This window comes from Mobula hypostoma, chromosome 9, assembly GCF_963921235.1.
Source record: "Mobula hypostoma chromosome 9, sMobHyp1.1, whole genome shotgun sequence".
NCBI classification, from domain to species: domain Eukaryota; kingdom Metazoa; phylum Chordata; class Chondrichthyes; order Myliobatiformes; family Myliobatidae; genus Mobula; species Mobula hypostoma.
Genome location: NC_086105.1, coordinates 81,579,134 through 81,596,346, shown reverse-complemented (window position 1 = coordinate 81,596,346; position 17,213 = coordinate 81,579,134). Strand labels below are relative to the sequence as shown.

General features: G+C 41.7%; 1 protein-coding gene across 2 annotated transcripts; it reads right to left on the bottom strand.

Annotated features, from left to right (window-relative positions):
• Positions 1-3,051: 3,051 nt before the first annotated feature.
• Positions 3,052-14,845, bottom strand: LOC134351813 (protein LRATD2-like). 2 transcript variants are annotated; one of them, XM_063058529.1, is made up of 2 exons: positions 14,355-14,845; positions 3,052-14,247 (listed from the first exon to the last, which is right to left on the bottom strand). In XM_063058529.1, exon 2 carries the CDS (start codon positions 14,156-14,158, stop codon positions 13,313-13,315), a length of 846 nt encoding a protein of 281 aa, XP_062914599.1. In that variant the 5' UTR covers positions 14,159-14,247; positions 14,355-14,845; the 3' UTR covers positions 3,052-13,312. The 2 variants fall into 2 exon arrangements, with proteins under 2 accessions (XP_062914599.1, XP_062914600.1); XM_063058530.1 differs by having other exon boundaries at positions 14,494-14,845.
• Between the last annotated feature and the right edge of the window lie 2,368 nt (positions 14,846-17,213).

The window sequence follows — 17,213 nt, the reverse complement described above, 5'->3', positions numbered from 1 at the left end:
CTGCCAGCACAAGTGATGCATATGAGCTTGATTTCATTGTTTAAGAGAAGTTTGCATGGATGGAGGGCTATGGTGTCTGTGCAGGTTAATGGGAGTTTAAATTGTTTCAGCACAGACTAGATGGGCTGAAGGGCCTGATTCTGTGCTGTAATTTTCTATGACTCTATCACTCAATTTATTAGCCAGACAAGAGAATTATATTTTCTTAATATTGTTTACCCATATCAGTGATTCCTTTTCTTGGTTGCAGCTGTGACACAGAGGGGTCAGAAGGGTCAGAAGGTTCAATTCCCACCCTGGAGACTGAAGCACAACACTCTGGATAGTACTAAATGGATGTTGCTCTTTTGGAAGGCCCTGAAAAACTTCATCCTATCTATACCTCTCACAATTCAACAAGACAGAACTATCACTCAGTCCTAATGAGGGGTCTTGGCCTGAAACCTCAATTGTTTGCTTAGATGCTGCCTGACCTGCTGAGTTCCACCTGCTGTGTATTGTTCTGGATTTTCAGCATCTGCAGAATCACTTTTGCTTATGAATTATCACTTTGTTGTTTCCGGAAGCTCGCTCTAAATTAACTGGCTGCTGTATTTCATCCATAATGGCCATGACGATATTTCAATGAGTACATCATTAGCAGTATATTACTATGGATGTCTGAAAATTGCTACATATCTTAAAGACTAATTTTTCTTTAATTAATCTTTGAATCCATTCATCCCACAAAGCACAAATGAATTTTTAAGGTATTAGAATTATTTTAATAGTTTGAAAGCACCATGCTACAATGACACAACTTGTGTCTGACACAAAATTATGTCACTTGACTGTAAGTATATTTAGGTAAATATGATGCAGAGCTATGATGGTTAATGTTCTGGCAGCAATTCAGACAGTAATAGAGCTATTTTACAAAACACCACTGGCATTCAATTCATTATTGAAGTAAAACATTGAGAGGGTCTTCACCTTTCCTGTCATTACTGGTAAATCGCTGAAGACTCTAGCAAATATCTACATGTACCATGGAGAGCATTCTATCTTGTTGCATCACCACCCAGTATGGCAGGTATACTGCACAGGATTGGAAAAAGCTGTAAACTCAGCCAGCTCCATCATGGGCACTGGCCTCCTCAGCATTGAAAGGCGATGCCTCATAAAGGTGGCATCAAACACTAAGGACCCCACCAGCCAGGACACGGACTCTTCTCATTGCTACCATCAGAGAGGAGGTACAGGAGCCTGAAGACACACACTCAACGTCTTCCCCTCCACTATCAGACTTCTGAATGAGCCATGATCACGATTTTGCTCTTTTTCCACTACTTATTTATTTTTTATATTTCTCCTCATAATTTTCAATGTACTGCCACAAAGCCACAAATTTCATGACATATCAGTGATAATAAACCTGATTCTGATTTTGAAAGACAGTTCTGAACAATCTGTACAAAAAACAAAAGAATAGAAATTGCTGGAAGAATTACCAACTGCAGTCGAATATCCGGTAATCAGCTCAGAATCAGAAAGTTTGCAACTTTCAGGCAAATGTTCTTCTTTCCTGATTACTTTTTGAAATGGAGAACAGATGCAAAACACAATTCCTCTGCAGTTTCATTGGATAATCTGCCCGTTGAACTGGCACCATTTCAATAGAATTTAGTCACTATTTAATGTTATTTTTAAACTGATTCCCTTTACTTAAAAGGAACATTCAAAAATATTCAAAAATTTGACTGGCTCAAAAGCCGGGAGAAGCCAAAGGCCATAGGACTGTAAGATGTAGGAGCAGAATTAGGCTATTCGGCCCATTGAGTCTATTTCACCATTCAATTAGCACTGATTTTTTTCCAACCCCCTTCTCCCACTTTCTCTGTTTAATCCTTAACAATTAAGCATCTATCAATTTCTGCTTTAAATACACACATTGACCTGGCCTCCACAAACCATTTGTGACAATGAATTCCGCAGATTCACCACCCACTGGCTGAAGAAATTCCTCCCCATCTATGTTAGGAAGGGACGTTACTTTATTTTGAGGCTGTGACCTTTGATCGCAGACTATCAAAGTAATGTCTATTCTCTGTAGATTCAGATTCAGATTTACTTATCCCACGTATAATGAAACATACTGTGAAGTGCATCGTTTGTGTTAACAACCAACACATCTGAGGATGTGCCGAGGGCAGCCTACACGAGTCGTAACATATTCTGGTGCCAACATAGCACAGCCACAATGCTCATCAGAACAACACAGAACACAATGAAACAGAACATACTGAGGAACAATGCAACAACAGCACAATAAGCCATGCTTCGTCCTCCCATTCACACATGCTCAGTCCTCTAACCCCAGGATAGACTGTCTTCTTCGGCCTCCAGTATACTGGTAGGTTCACAAATGTTGAGCCTCCGGATTCCTCAGCAGACGTAGAGTTCACAGAGCTCCTCACTGGCCTTTGCATGTTAATCCTGTCAAGGTTTCCTACAATAATCAAAGTTTTGGAGGTGAAGTTGGAGTAATCACCTTTTACAAAGAATTTATGTGTATTTTGGAAGAAGGAGGTACATCTGATGAAATAAAATAGCTTGATAGTGATGGCCTCTGATAGTCTGGATGCTGAGCACATCTAATACTGCTTCGCCCACAAATTATTGGGACTCAGGAAACAAAATATAAATATATACATGTAAGTCTCACTTCGGCTAGTGGCTTAATATAGGGGATGATAGCCCTCAGCCCGGTCAAACCTAAGAAATCTTGTTTGGGTGGATGCTGTGCGATGTGTCCCCTGTTACAAATCAGTACCCCGAAATAGTGCTGCTAGTGCTGCTCCGGGAGGTTTAAACCAGATTTGCAGGGGGAGGGGAACCAGAGTGTTAGAGCAGATAGTGAGGTGGAGGAGGATAAAGGTCATGTGAGAACTGCAAGTATAGTGCTCACTGCAACTGCACAGAAAAATATTCTTTATGCAAGCTGTCATTGGTCTTTTGAATAAAACTGTAATAATATATTTTATTCCCAGACCGGTCGACTTCTGAGAAGCTAAAACGAGCAAATTTCTGCAGTACAATAATAACTTAATTATAGCTTTCTTTTCCTTTGTGAAATATTATCTCTATAAAGATCTTCATAAATATTTGCCTTTTAGCTGTTTTTGAAGATAAATTCCAACAGCCTTCTTTCTGATAAATGCCATGACTAACCGAAGTCTAATTCTTCCAACCCCATTAAAAGACTTTTCCACACTGCACATGCTCAGAATGCTGCATGCTGGGATTTGTAAACAGATCTGACCTGGTAAGTTCTGCAAAGAATGTGACCTTCAGCCCTAAACTTTCACAAAGTTAGGCTTCTGATAGAAAATTGTTCATGAAAGCACTCGCCAATTCTGACAACAAATTTGTTACAGGATTTTTGATTTCAACATTTTTGAAGTTCAAGTTCGGTTTATTGTCACTCAACTGTACACATGTATGCTGCCAAATGAAACGATGCCCAAGGTGCACAATGTAATACATATAATCACATACATAATACATAAAGAAATACATAATACCACAAATAAATTATCAAATAATAAGATGCATATGCAAGTTAAAAGTAAACAGTATAACACTACTAGCACTTCATATGTGATGAGAATTGTCAGAAATTGAGATTTGAAATCATATGTGGAAACCTGAAAGAAAATTAAATCTTTTCAATCCAGGAGAGACAAAGACGGAATATAAAACACCTGTACAAACACAGACCAAATTAATATTTATTTTTTTAATTCACTTTCTCTCAGCATTTCACAATCAGGAATTCAAATAAGTTACATGAACCTATCAATGCTGCAATTGTGATCATTGTATTCAAGCATAAATTATGTTGAAATAATCTTGGTTAATTCATCACTTTGTTTGAATTAATTTAGATAGTCCAGGAGTTATCAGAGTCTGTGCAAATTGTAATATAAGTTTGAATGAATATTAATGGCAGGTACGGTTGAGGTGTCTCAGTTAATGGAATCATGAGATCATAAAAGGGCATTACTGAACAAATATGAGATGCTTTCATGGCCCACAGTTAGTTTCTTCCTACAATGGGCATTAGAAATTGTTGATATGAGGCTGGTGGATGAGTGGTTGCACAGTCATTTTACAAGTACCAGGAGACTTTAGTCATAAACACAAACAAAATCTGGTTTAAGAAAAAACTAGCTGACAAAAAAACAAGTAGAAATTTAGGACCCAGATTTAAGTCGTCTCCATTTGCTTAGTAGCCCAGACAGATTTATATTTTCACCTGGTCTATAAATTAGCTTTGCTTGCCTGATTATTTCCTTCCTATTTAAGAAGGCTTCCTTAGGTGATTTGTTAGAATAATAGAAAGGAACAGCACAGAAACCAGGCCCTTTCAGCCAGCTTCTCCATGCTGACTACTGTGCCTCTTCACGTCCATACCATTAGGCTTGTACTAACCCACTTTAAATGTTGTATGTCTCTCTAGCAATTTGTTCCAAATGTTCACCACCTTTTGTGTGTAAAAAAACAGTTTACCCCTCACTTGCTCAAAGTTATAAGGCATGCATATTAGGGTTTCCTGCTTCAGTGGTTATTGTAGATGTTTGTTAAAAGACTGTCTGACATGAAAGTGCAGACTGTAAATTCAATAAATAGCTATTACCTACTTGATCTCTGTACTTTGTCTTTACTGTATCTGTTCAGACTACTGTGGGATGATGTACATTGTGTTCCCCTAACATAACCCCTTGATATTATGAACTTCTTTATGAAACGGTAGCCTGCTTACAAAATCTTCACATCATTCCGTGCAGTGGCATTAAACAATGTAATTAACAGATTGAATTGCATTGATTTGCAGGTTAAGAACTGACAACAGGCTTAGAAATGTCAACCTTTATACTTCAGACTGACTACCCACTCACTTTGTTGTGGTTTCACAGATCTCAATGACTACTCCCTATACAAATTTGAAAACAAAACTACAGTGCTTCCTCTGTTGCTGTTCCTTACTTTGATGTGGCAGAGAGCTTTAATCTCGTGGGATGGTTTTGTGAATCACAATGTTATTTCAGATCTGATCAGAAGTGTCCCTTTCTACCATAAATCGTGGATTAGGGCTGATCTAAATCTGACCACAAAATTCAGGACAAAGGGGAAGCACTTACCATGAAAACTCCCTGTGGCTTGATAGCCCATTTATATCTACAGTCTGCAGCTGGGAATATCTGCAAAGTCAGTGGCAGACTGAACATAAACAAACCAATGTTTGTGAAACAGCAAAATAAATCATTTTCATCTCTTCCTCCAAATACAGCCCTCCCAACTCAAATGGCAGTGTAGACACAAGGTGACCAAAGGGAACTCTGCTGGTGGGCAGAGCAGCCACAGAATTCCCACCTAGCAATGTCTATGCCTGATAAATGATTTCCTTCCCACTGTGTTGCTCAGAGCTTTCAGGTTACAGGAGGAGCTACAGATAGTCAACAATTCCAGCCTTAACTTAAGGTCGCCCTTGGGTACTTGACCAAAGCTCTACAAAAGCTGATTATCTATTGAAAAGTATGGAAAATACAAAGAATATTCAGCAGGTCAGGCAGCATTTGTGGGTAGAGATATGGAGATAGCATTTTGGGCCAATAATCTTACACCAGAACTTGTACTGATAAAAAGTTATTAATCCGAGATGCTAATTGTATTTCCATCTCCACAGATGCTGTCTGACACACTGAATATTTCCAGTATATTTATGTACTCATGAGTGATGGGTGCATGAAATGCCTTGCCAGAAGTGATGGCAGAGGCAGATACATTAGGGATATTTGAACTCTTAAGATAGGCACATGGGTGATAGAAAACTGGATGGCTATGTAGGAGGGAAGTGTTAGATTGTCTCAGAATAGGTTTCTAAGGTCAACACAACATCGTGGGCTGAAGGGGCTGTACTGTGCTGTGAAGTTATATGTTCCATGTTCTGTGTTCTGACTTTATTTCTGATTTACAGTCAGACTATCACAGAGAACGGAGACAGGTCCTTTGGCCCAATACATCTATGCCAGCCAAGATTCCAACCTAAGCTAGTCCCATTTGTCTGGGGTTGTCCCATATCTCTCTAAACCTTTCCTATATACAGCTTTAAAAATGTTGTTAATGTACCTGCTTCAACAACTTCCTCTGGCAGCTTGTTTTATATATGGACCACCCCATGTGTGAAAACTTATCCCTCAGCTTCTTATTACATTTCCCATCTCTCACCTGAAACCAGTGCCCTCTAGTTCTCAGTTTCCCAACCCTGGGTTGCAAAAGATTGCGTGTATTCACCCTCCCTTATAATTATATACACCTACATCCCTCAATCTACACAGGCAGCACGGTAGCATAGTGGTTAAGCACACCCAGATGTCGGATCTGGTTTTGATTACCATCGCTGACTGTAAGGAGATTGTACTTTCTCTCAGTGACACACGTGTTTCCTCCAGATGCTCCAGTTTCCACCCACATTCCAAAAAGACATTTGGTCAGGGTTAGTCAGCTGTGGACATACAATGCTGGTGCCAGATGCATGTCCCAACACAACCCTTGCTGACGTGATTTGACACAAATGACAGATTCCACTGCATATTTTGATGTACATGTGACAAATAAAACTAATCTATAGTTTTATCTTTCAAGGAAGAAAGTTCCAGCCTGTCTGTCTCTCCCTATAATTCTGTCCATTTAGTCCTGGCAACATCCTTGTAATTTTTTTCTACACTCTTTACAGCTTAAAAGCCCATTGTCTATTCATAATTCAGTCCCTTGTGCCCTGCTCTTTGATGCCATCTATATGCATTTGATTTGAGTCAGATGTATACTCTAACTGGATATTTGAATTTTTGTTGGGTCTGGCTGAATTTGCTTAGCAGGACCTCATGTGTTCTCTGAGCACAAGTCCATAGGACACAGGAGCAGAATTAGACCATTCAGCCTATTGAGTCTGCTCTACCATTCATTCATGGCCGAGTTATTATCCCTTTCACCCCCTTTCTCCTGCCTTCTCCCCATTACTTTTGGTGTTCTTACTAATCAGAACCTATCAACCTCCACCTTTAATATTTTGAATGATTTGGCCTCCACAACTGTCTGTGGTAATGAATTCCAGACTTACTGCCTCTGACTGAAGCAATTCCTTTTATATTTGTTCTAAAAGGATGTCATTCTATTCTGACGTTATGCCCTCTGATCCTAGACTCCCCACTATCAGTACCAATGTCAGTATGGCAGCTTATGAATTTCCTTTGTCTTTCTCAAAATGGGTCTAGAAGGGGCCAGGGCAGGGATGCAAAATATAATTATTTAGGGTCTGGTTGGGTTTGGTTTCCCTTTGATTGGGTTGGACTTCAGTAGGGTCTTCAATATTATACCCAAGCTGAACCCAACGGTTACACGTTCAAGCACCATTGCAGCAAACTTCCTCACCCTTTGCCGTGGTACCCAGGGAATGGTTTGTACTCGGGGTGTTTTCTGGACAAGACATTAAACATGAGATATAGTAGCAAAATTAGGCCATGGCAGATTTATCATTTCTAAACCTTATTCTCCCATCCCTGTAACCCTAAACCCCCTTACCAGTCAAGAATCTATGAAATTCTGCTTTAAATACAGCCAATGACTTGGCTCTATTGCACTCTGTGTGTAATTAACTCCTTAGATACACCACACTCTGGCCCGAAAATGGTGGAGGGCAAGAAGCTGTTCCTCAACATTGAGTGTGTGCCTTTGGCTTCCTGTACCTCCTCTCTCATGGTAGTTCTGCTGTAGTAGAGGAATTTGAAGAAATCTGTAGCTGAAGAAATTCCTCCTCATTTCAGTTTTAAGTGGTTGTCCCTTTATTCTGAGGCTGTACTTTTGGACGCTAGACTCTCCCACTATCCCACTAATGGAGATATCATCTTCATATCCACTCTACCCATGCCTTTCAGTATTTCAGGCAGCATCTATAGGAAGAGGTGCAGTCGACGTTTCAGGCCGGGACCCTTCGTCAGTTAGTCTCGGCCTGAATCGTCGACTGCACCTCTTCCTAGAGATGCCGCCTGGCCTGCTGTGTTCACCAGCAACTTTTATGTGTGTTGCTTGAATTTCCAGCATCTGCAGAATTCCTGTTGTTTGCCTTTCAGTATTTGTTAGGTTTCAATGAGATCCCACTTTATTCTTCTGAACTCCACTGAGTACAGGCCGAGTCATCAAACACTACTTATGTGTTAAGCATATAGGAACATTAACATTATACATCAATCTAAAAGAACCTCAGATAGAAAGGAGAAAAAATAGACCACACCACCCTTCAAGTATGACCTGCCTTCAATGTGATCATGGTTGATCTGCCCAGTCCTCAAATCTTTATCTGGAATGAGAAGCTGAAAATCTGCTTTTATTCTTCAGTGGATCTCAAGACATGAATCAAAGAGGAGAGAATCTCCACCAAATCTGGCCTCAGTCAATAGTATTCAAACAGATTAGTGTCATTATCACACACTGTGGAAATTTGGTATTTATTTATTTATTGAGATACAGCAAAGAATAGTCCCTTCTGGCCCTTTGAGCCATGGTAATCTCCCTGTTTAAGCCTAGCCTAATCACAGGGCAATTTACAATGACCAATTAACCTACCAATTGGCAGGTCTTTGGAGTGCAGGAGAAAACGAGAGCACCTGGAAGGAACCCACACAGTCACGGAGCAAACGGGCAAAATCCTGACAGGCAGCCAGAGGAACTGAACTAGGGTCCCTCCCTGGTACTATAGAGCATTGTGCTCACCACTACACTACCATGCTGCCTCATGCAAGAGTAGCCTGTCTGATTTCCTCTGCTGCACCAGTACTATCAACAGGGAGGAGGCACAAGAACCTATACTTAACATTTTAGGTACAGCTTCTTCACCTCCACCATCAGCTTTCTGAATGGACAGTAAACCCATATATGCTACCTCTCTATTTTTGCTCTCTTTTTGCACTAGTTATTAATATATATTTCTTATTGTAATTTATAGTATATTTATATACAACACACTTACTACTGCTGCAAAACAACACATTTTATGATATGCACTTAGTGGTCACTTATTAGCTATGCCTTATTAAAGTAAATATCTAATCAGCCAATCATGTGGCAACAACTCAGTGCAAATAAGCATGCACACATGGTCCAGGGGTTCACTTGTTATTCAGACCAAATGACAGAATGGGGAAGAAATGTGTTCTAAGTGACTTTGACCATGGAATGAATGAGTACTGGTGCTAGATGGGGTGGCTTGAGTATCACAGAAATGGCTGATCTCCTGGGATTTTCTCTAGGGTTTACAGAGAAAGCTGTGAAAAACAAAACAAAACATCCAGTGAGTGGGTGCTCTGTGGGTGAAAATATCTTGTTAATTAGAGAGGTCAGAGGAGAATGGCCAGACTGATCCAAGCTGATCAAAGGCAGCAGATGGTACCTAATATAGTGGCCACTGAGTGTATATTTCTTGTTGTAATTCATCATATGTTTTATGTCTTGCACTGCACTGTTGCTGCAAAACAACAAATTTCACGATATACATCAGTGATATTAGACCTGATTCTGAAACAATTCAGTTTAAAAAGTAGTATATCGTTGAGAAAAGATTAGCAACACCCTACAATTGTAAAAGCAAATCGTACATAAATGTAATGCTTTCTTTTACTAATGAGTTATGCTCTGGCTCCATCAGAGCAGCAAGCTTTCAATACTCTACACAGCAGTGGGATTGAATTTGTAGTAGATAAGCATTTCAAAGAGCAGATGCCTTTAAATACAAATGCATCTTAAAGATAGTTCTTCAACATCTTCACACTGGTCAACTGATGTGTTATTTCAAGTGCTCATAATCAAACCTCATGACTGGACATAAACGCCAGAACAATCCTTCAAGAAGAGCGTTTTAATGAAAGATAGTTATGACCAGATTTAACTCATTTACATCCATAAAAATATTTTAAAATCTTCCCTCCTTCTCAAGCCATGTCCTTCCAACACTGCATAAACTTCTATAGATGTACAGTGGAGGGTGACAAGACTGGTTATATCATAGCCTGATATGGAAAGGCCAGTGTCCAGGAATGGAAGAGTCTACAGTAACTGGTGGATACAGATCCGTCCATTGAGCACATTTATATGCGGCCCACAAAAAGCAGCATCCGTCATCAAGAACTCCCACCATCCAGGCCATGCTCTCTCCTCACTTCTACCATCAGGAAGGAGGTACAGCAGCCTTGGGTCCCACACCATCAAGTTCAGGAGCAATTATTACCCTACAACTATTTACACCACACATTGCACCCACAAAGCTAACAGTATTGTGATGGACCCCACACACCCCTCACACAAACTCTTCTCCCTCCTGCCATCTGGCAAAAGGCACTGAAGCATTCGGGCTGTCACGACCAGACTGTGCAACAGTACCTTCCCCCAAGCCATCAGACTCCTCAATACCCAGAGTCTAGACTGACATCTACATCATTTATTATATTGTAATTTGTCCTCTACTGTGCCTATTGTCTTGTTTATTAATTATTGTACTGCTTTGCACTGTTTTGGGCACTTTATGTAGTCCTGTGTAGGTCTGTAGTCTAATGTAGCACCAGGGTCCTGGAGGAACATTGTTTCGTTTTTACTGTGTACTGTACCAGCAGCTTATGGTCGAAATGACGATAAACTTGACTTGATCAGGCTCTTGATAATTAATTTATTATTATGATTTGATTTTTTTTGTATTTGCACAGTTTGTCTTCTTCTGCACATTGGATGTTCGTTAGCCTTTGTCTGCAGTTTTACATCAATTCAATTGCAGTGTTTTGTTCTACTGTAAATGCCTGCAAGAAAATGAACCTCAGCATAGTATTTGGTGACATATGCACACTTTGAATCAATGTGCAAAAGAAGACAATCTGTGCAAATGCAAAATAATAATCAGTAATAAATAATACCGAGAACATGAGTTGTAGAGTCCATGAAAGTGAAACCATTGGCTGTGGAATTGGTTCAGTGTTGAGGTGCCTGAAGTAATGCATACTTGTTTAGGAGCCTGATAGCTGTTTGTGGTGGTGTGGGGCTTAAAGGGTCCTGTACCTCCTTCCTGACCACAGCAGTGAGGAGACAGCATGGCCTAGATGGTCAGCGTCCTTGATAGTGGTGCTGCTTTGTTGTGGCAGTGCTTCAGTGATTTCTGAAACCCATTCACAGGTCCACACTCCATACCTGAGGCCTGACAACATCAGGTTGTAATTGCACATGATTTCTCCAAGTGACCTTCCTGAATTAGAATTTTTTCGAAGTGTTTACCCACATGCTCTTATCTGTTCTGCTGACTAAGAATAACTAAGCCAGCACACAGTAGAGTAGATCTTCCTCTTCTGTGAAACTGTTCAATTCACCTGAGACAATTACTGGTCATAACAAGAGGTGGCTATATTTTTGATTCATTTTTCAAATGTCTCACTGATCCGGCTAATAATTTTTTATACCATAACAAAGGAAACCACTGCTGAAGCAAGATTTTTATTCTATCAGGAGCATTCAAGTATTTTATTACACAACAGGTTCAGAAATTGAATTTTATTGGTTTTGGAGGGGCAGGTGCACATTATACACTCAGTGGACACTCTTATTGGTGTCCACTGGGTATATCTTCATGGTCTTCAGCTGCTGTCGCTCATCCACTTCAAGGTTTGACGTGTTGTGCTTTTAGAGATGCTCACCACTGTTGTAATGTGTAGTTATTTGAGTTACTCTGAACTTCCTGTCAGCTTGAACCAGTCTGGCCACTCTCATTGACAAGCTACTTTCACTCACAAAACTGTCACTCACTGCATGCTTTTATTTTTTTCACACAATTCTCCATAAACTCTAGAGATCGCTATGAGTGAAAATCCCAGGAATCAGCAGTTTCTGAGATACTCAAACCACCCCATCTGGTACCAACAGTCATTCCACAGTCAACGTCATTTAGATCACATTTCTTCTCCATTCTGTTCGGTCTGAACAAAAACTGAACCTCTTGACCACACTTACATGCTTTTATGCATTGAGTCACTGCCACATGATTAGCTGATGTAATATTTGTACTAACAAGCTGGTGTGCAGGTGGCCACTGAGTGTATATGCAGGGAGGGATACCCCCTGTGCCCCCCTTGCCACTGTTATAAGTATCTTCATGAGCCTGGCACCTTATTGTGTTAAGTAATGGTCAGACACCACTTCAAGGAGAGGTAGTGAGTTATAGAAAGTTTCCTGACAATTGACTTCTACCCTTTAAAGTGCTGCAATATAAAGATTCTCACGAGAAAAACCATGTAATTCATCGTTTTTAATACATGGTTTCGCTGTTAACACAAGTGCTCATTAAGACATAATCAATACATAGTCTGTGTATTCTCTAAATGTTTAGAACCTTTCTAAATGCTAACATGTTATGCACACCAACATTAAGGCAGGTGAAAAAAAGTTGTGCATAACAGTGCACGTTAATTCAAAAATATCATTATAAAAATATTTAATTCAATTTCAATAAAGATATGCAAGAGTTATGGACATTCTCTCCGTGATAGCAGAAACACTAGAAACCAGCCTAGATCAGTAGTGGCTTTTAAATCAAATTTAAGAAAATAAAATCTATTGAGTACTATTTCTCAAATCAACCATATAAAAAGTCTCTATGTTTCAAAAAGCACAGGAGAGAGTGTATTTGGCGAATGATGCAGTTCACTGAATCACTTCTCCCTGCGATTATTAAGATCATTGTTCAGTCTTCTCAAGTGTTTACCCGTCTTCCATTTTATAACCTCGACCCATCTCCCGATCAACTTAATGCTATTAGCATAAAAGTCATTCATTGAGTTCGTTAAACTTTTCTCTACAGGTTGAAAGCTCCATTGACCCCGGCAGCCTTCCCTGATTGGAGATGAGTCTGTTCCCGGTCTCAGAAAGCACCTCGCCGCTTGGGCGGTAGAAAGGGAGGGAGGGAAAGAACTGGCGAACTGGCTGCTTGAAGGACGATTGTGTCTTTTTTTACGTTTCAGTTCGGGTGCAGAACGACTTTTAACCCCGTTTTGCAACTCGTGTGGGCGGTAGCCAAGTTAACAGCAAGCACCCAAGACCCAGGAAACCAAATCTTTCTCCATCCTGACTTGCCCAAGAATTTAATGTCAGTTTCCCCTGGGGTGGTAATGGAATGTAACTACCAGACGCATTATCCTGCGCCCTCTTAATGTTCGGTGAGAATGGCTGGCTTTTAAACCCGCTTTCATTGAGCGTCAAGTTCAGTACTGTGCTGCTCCTCCGTCTGCAGATGTGTAGCTAGTTCTTGCATCAGGGCCACTTTACCGAGTTGGTCGCTCCTCCTCCTCTCGGCGATCAGGTCCTCCAGACTCTGGAATTCCAGCGTGTGACTCACCTTGTCGCTCAGGTGGATCTTCAAGCGGTAAGGCTGCTTACCGATTCTCAGTTCGCCCCCTGCCTTAAACTCTCTCCTGCCGCACCGGCACCAGGCGGCGAAGCACTCCGAGTTCCTCCAGATCAGCTGGACCTCCTTGAGTCCCACCTGCTGCAAGGCGCATTGCACCACGCTCTCCGGAGGCCGGGCTTTGAACTTGTACAGGTGGTTAACCAGTCGGCCCCTCCTGCCCTGGCTTGCGTCGGTCAAGAAATCGTTCTTGATCTCCGCTTTGTGCAGATGCACCACTTGGAAGTCGCCGACGTAAACGGCCCAGTGCGGGCACTGGTTCTTTGCCACGAATTCCACCAGGTCGCCGGGTTTGCATTTATTAAGCAGTGTCTCGGGGGGCTGCGTAGACAGGTCGGCCCCTCCGCCTTCCTCGCTCTTGCCGATATTGCCCCTCTTTTCGTAGATGCACTGGTCCCTGTAGTAGACCGAACACTCTACTTCGTTGCGCGCATCGTAACTGCTCTCCTCGATCTCTCCCGTTCGCGTTTCGCTCGCCACCGGCTCCTCCAAATCGTCCTCGTCCACCGAGAAGATGTAGGAGACCCCGATGCGCGGTCCCGGCTCCTCCCGGTCACCGCCGGCCGGGTCAGCCGTGGGAACTTCGTCGTAGCTCAAGTGCGTAAGTCTCTCCACTTGGTTCCCCATTACACGGGAAACCGGAACAGTTAATAGTCGGCCAGAGAGTCAAGCCCAAGCTCTCGCAGGAAACAGCGACGAGCGAGGAGTGAATTCACCTGCAGGGGCAGAGAAGAATTGATTCAACCCCATGCGCACGCACACGTAAACACATAAAATGCAACCCAGAGCAAACTGCAGTGCCACGTAAGCCCCGAGCGCAGACCTTAAAACCTTTCGGCAACCGGTTCCTCCACCCCGATCTCCATGGGGCTCCCCGCTCCCTCAGGAGTTGCGAAGTTGAGAAAGATCGCCGGCGAAATGGTGCCGCTGTAAAGTTTCCCTCGGCTCGTAGGAAATCCTACCTCTGACCTCTCCCTTCTTCCTCTCCGGCAGCGTCGTTCAGGTGTTGCGGAAGTTCCGAGTGATCACAGGTAGGAGGGCAGGAAGACAGAGGAATATGGAACGAAATCCTTTTGTCCTTTCCCTTTCGCGGCGTGGCCCGTGCCTTCCGATTTCCCGAGGTCACTTTCTCCAGCACACACAGGGTGAGTGTGCGCCAACCGTGCCGTGCAGAGCTAAGTGTGACTCAGATTGCACTTCTCTCTCTCTCTCTCTCTCTCTCTCTCCTTATCCCTCCTCCCTCCCTCTCTTCTGCCAACGTCAAGGTGAGCGAGCTAGCGGAAACGCGACATGATCTGTCTGAAGCCTGCCGAATGTGTCGTCCACCCAGTAGCCGGGGATCTCTCTCTCTTGCGTGTACGTAAACACACACACACACACACACACACACACACACACACACACACACTCATCCGCTCTCTTCCTCCCTCCACTCTGAAAACAACTTTCCAGGGCTTAAGGAGGAATCGTGAGGGCAGACACGTTGTCGCTCTGAGCCCCCCCCCCCCCCCCACACACACACACACACACACACCTGATGTAGGAAGACTGAATATCTGGCTGGAGTGTAAATCGTGTTTGTGACTATTCTGTCAAACACGTCACCCAGACTCCGGAGCTACTTGTGTCTCTCAACCTCCCACTTCTCCATTCAGATAGTGGCGGGCCTGCTATGTATACCTTTAAACATTTCAGATGGTACGCTTCTGTGTGTGACCTGTTTATCAGAATTGTAAAGCTATCGTGGCGCTAGAAGCAAAACTTATAAGTTCAAAGAAAATTTATTATTAAAATATCAAAATGTCACCATGAACTACTCCAGAGATTAATTTTCCAAGCAGGAATTCACAGTAGAGCAATGAAATACAATAGAATCAATGAAAATCTACCCTAAAACAGACAAACACCCAATGTGCAAAAGAAGACAAACTATGCAATTATAAAAAAGAAGACAATCAGAATCAGAATCAAGTTTAAGAGCGCTGCACATGTCATGAAATTTGTTGTTTCACAGCAGGAGTACATTGCAATGCATAATAATAAAAACTAAATAATATATTTGAGGAGATGCGAAAGGATTTAGAAGGAGTGGATTGGGACAATTTGTTTTATGGGAAGGATGTAATAGAGAACTGGAGGTCATTTAAAGGTGAAATTTTGAGGGTACAAGACCTTTAGGTTCCTGTTAGGTTGAAAGGAAAGGTTAAAAGTTTGAGACAGCCATGGTTTTCAAGGGGTATGGGAAACTTGGTTCGGAAAAAGAGAGGAATCTACAATAAATATAGGCAGCTTGGAGTTAAGGAGGTGCTCAAGGAATATAAAGAATGTAAAAAGAATCTTAAGAAAGAAATTAGAAAAGCTAAAAGAAGATATGAGGCTACTTTGGCAAGTAAGGTGAAAATAAATCCAAAGGGTTTCTACAGTTATATTAATAGCAAAAGGATAGTGAGGGATAAAATTGGTCCCTTAGAGAATCAGAGTGGATGGCTATGTGCGGAGCTAAAAGAGATGGGGGAGATTTTGAACAATTTCTGTTCTTCGGTGTTCACTGAGGAGAAGGATGTTGAATTGTGTAAGGTAAAGGAAACAAAAAGGGTAGTTATGGAAAGTATGACGATTAAAGAAGAGTAAGTACTGGTGCCTTTAAGGAATATAAAAGTGGATAAGTCTCCAGGTCCGGACAAGGTATTCCCTAGGACCTTGAGGGAAGTTAGCGTGGAAATAACAGGGGCTCTGACAGAAATATTTCAAATGTCATCACAAACAGGCATGGTGCCGGAGGATTGGCATATTGCTCATGTGGTTCCATTGTTTAAAAAGGGTTCTACGAGTAAACCTAGCAATTATCAGCCTGTGAGTTTGACATCAATAGTGGGTAAATTGATGGAAAGTATTCTTAGAGATGGCATACATAATTATCTGGATAGACAGGGTCTGATTAGGAATAGTCAACATGGATTTGTGCGTGGAAGGTCATGTTTGACAAATCTTATTGAATTTTTTGATAAGGTTACTAGGAAAGTTGACGAGGGTAAAGCGGTGGATGTTGTCTATATGGACTTCAGTAAGGTCTTTGACAAGGCTCCACATGGAAGGTCAGTTAGGAATGTTCAATTGTTAGGCATTAATATCGAAGTAGTAAAATGGATTCAGCAGTGGCTAGATGGGAGACGCCAGAGAGTAGTGGTGGATAACTGTGTGTCAGATTGGAGGACGGTATGTAGCGGTGTGCCTCAGGGATCTGTACTGGGTCCAATTTTGTTTGTCATATATATTAATGATCTGGATGATGGGGTGGTAAATTGGATGAGTAAGTATGCAGATGATACTAAGATAGGTGGCGTTGTGGATAATGAAGTAAGTTTTCAAAGCTTGCAGAGAGATTTAGGCCAGTTAGAAGAGTGGGCTGAAAGATGGCAGATGGAATTTAATGCTGAAAAATGTGAGGTGCTACAGTCTGGTAGGACTAATCAAAATAGGACATACGTGGTAAATGGTAGGGCATTGAGAATGCTGTAGAACAGAGGGATCTAGGAATAATGGTGCATAGTTCCCTGAAGGTGGAATAGTTATAGTCATAGTCATAGTCATAGTCATACTTTATTGATCCCAGGGGAAATTGGTTTTCGTTACAGTTGCACCATAAATAATAAATAGTAGTAGGACCATAAATAGTTAAATA

Coding starts and splice junctions, on each gene's coding strand:
- LOC134351813 (XM_063058529.1), bottom strand. CDS start 14,158: ATGGGGAACCAAGTGGAGAGACTTACGCACTTGAGCTACGACGAAGTT.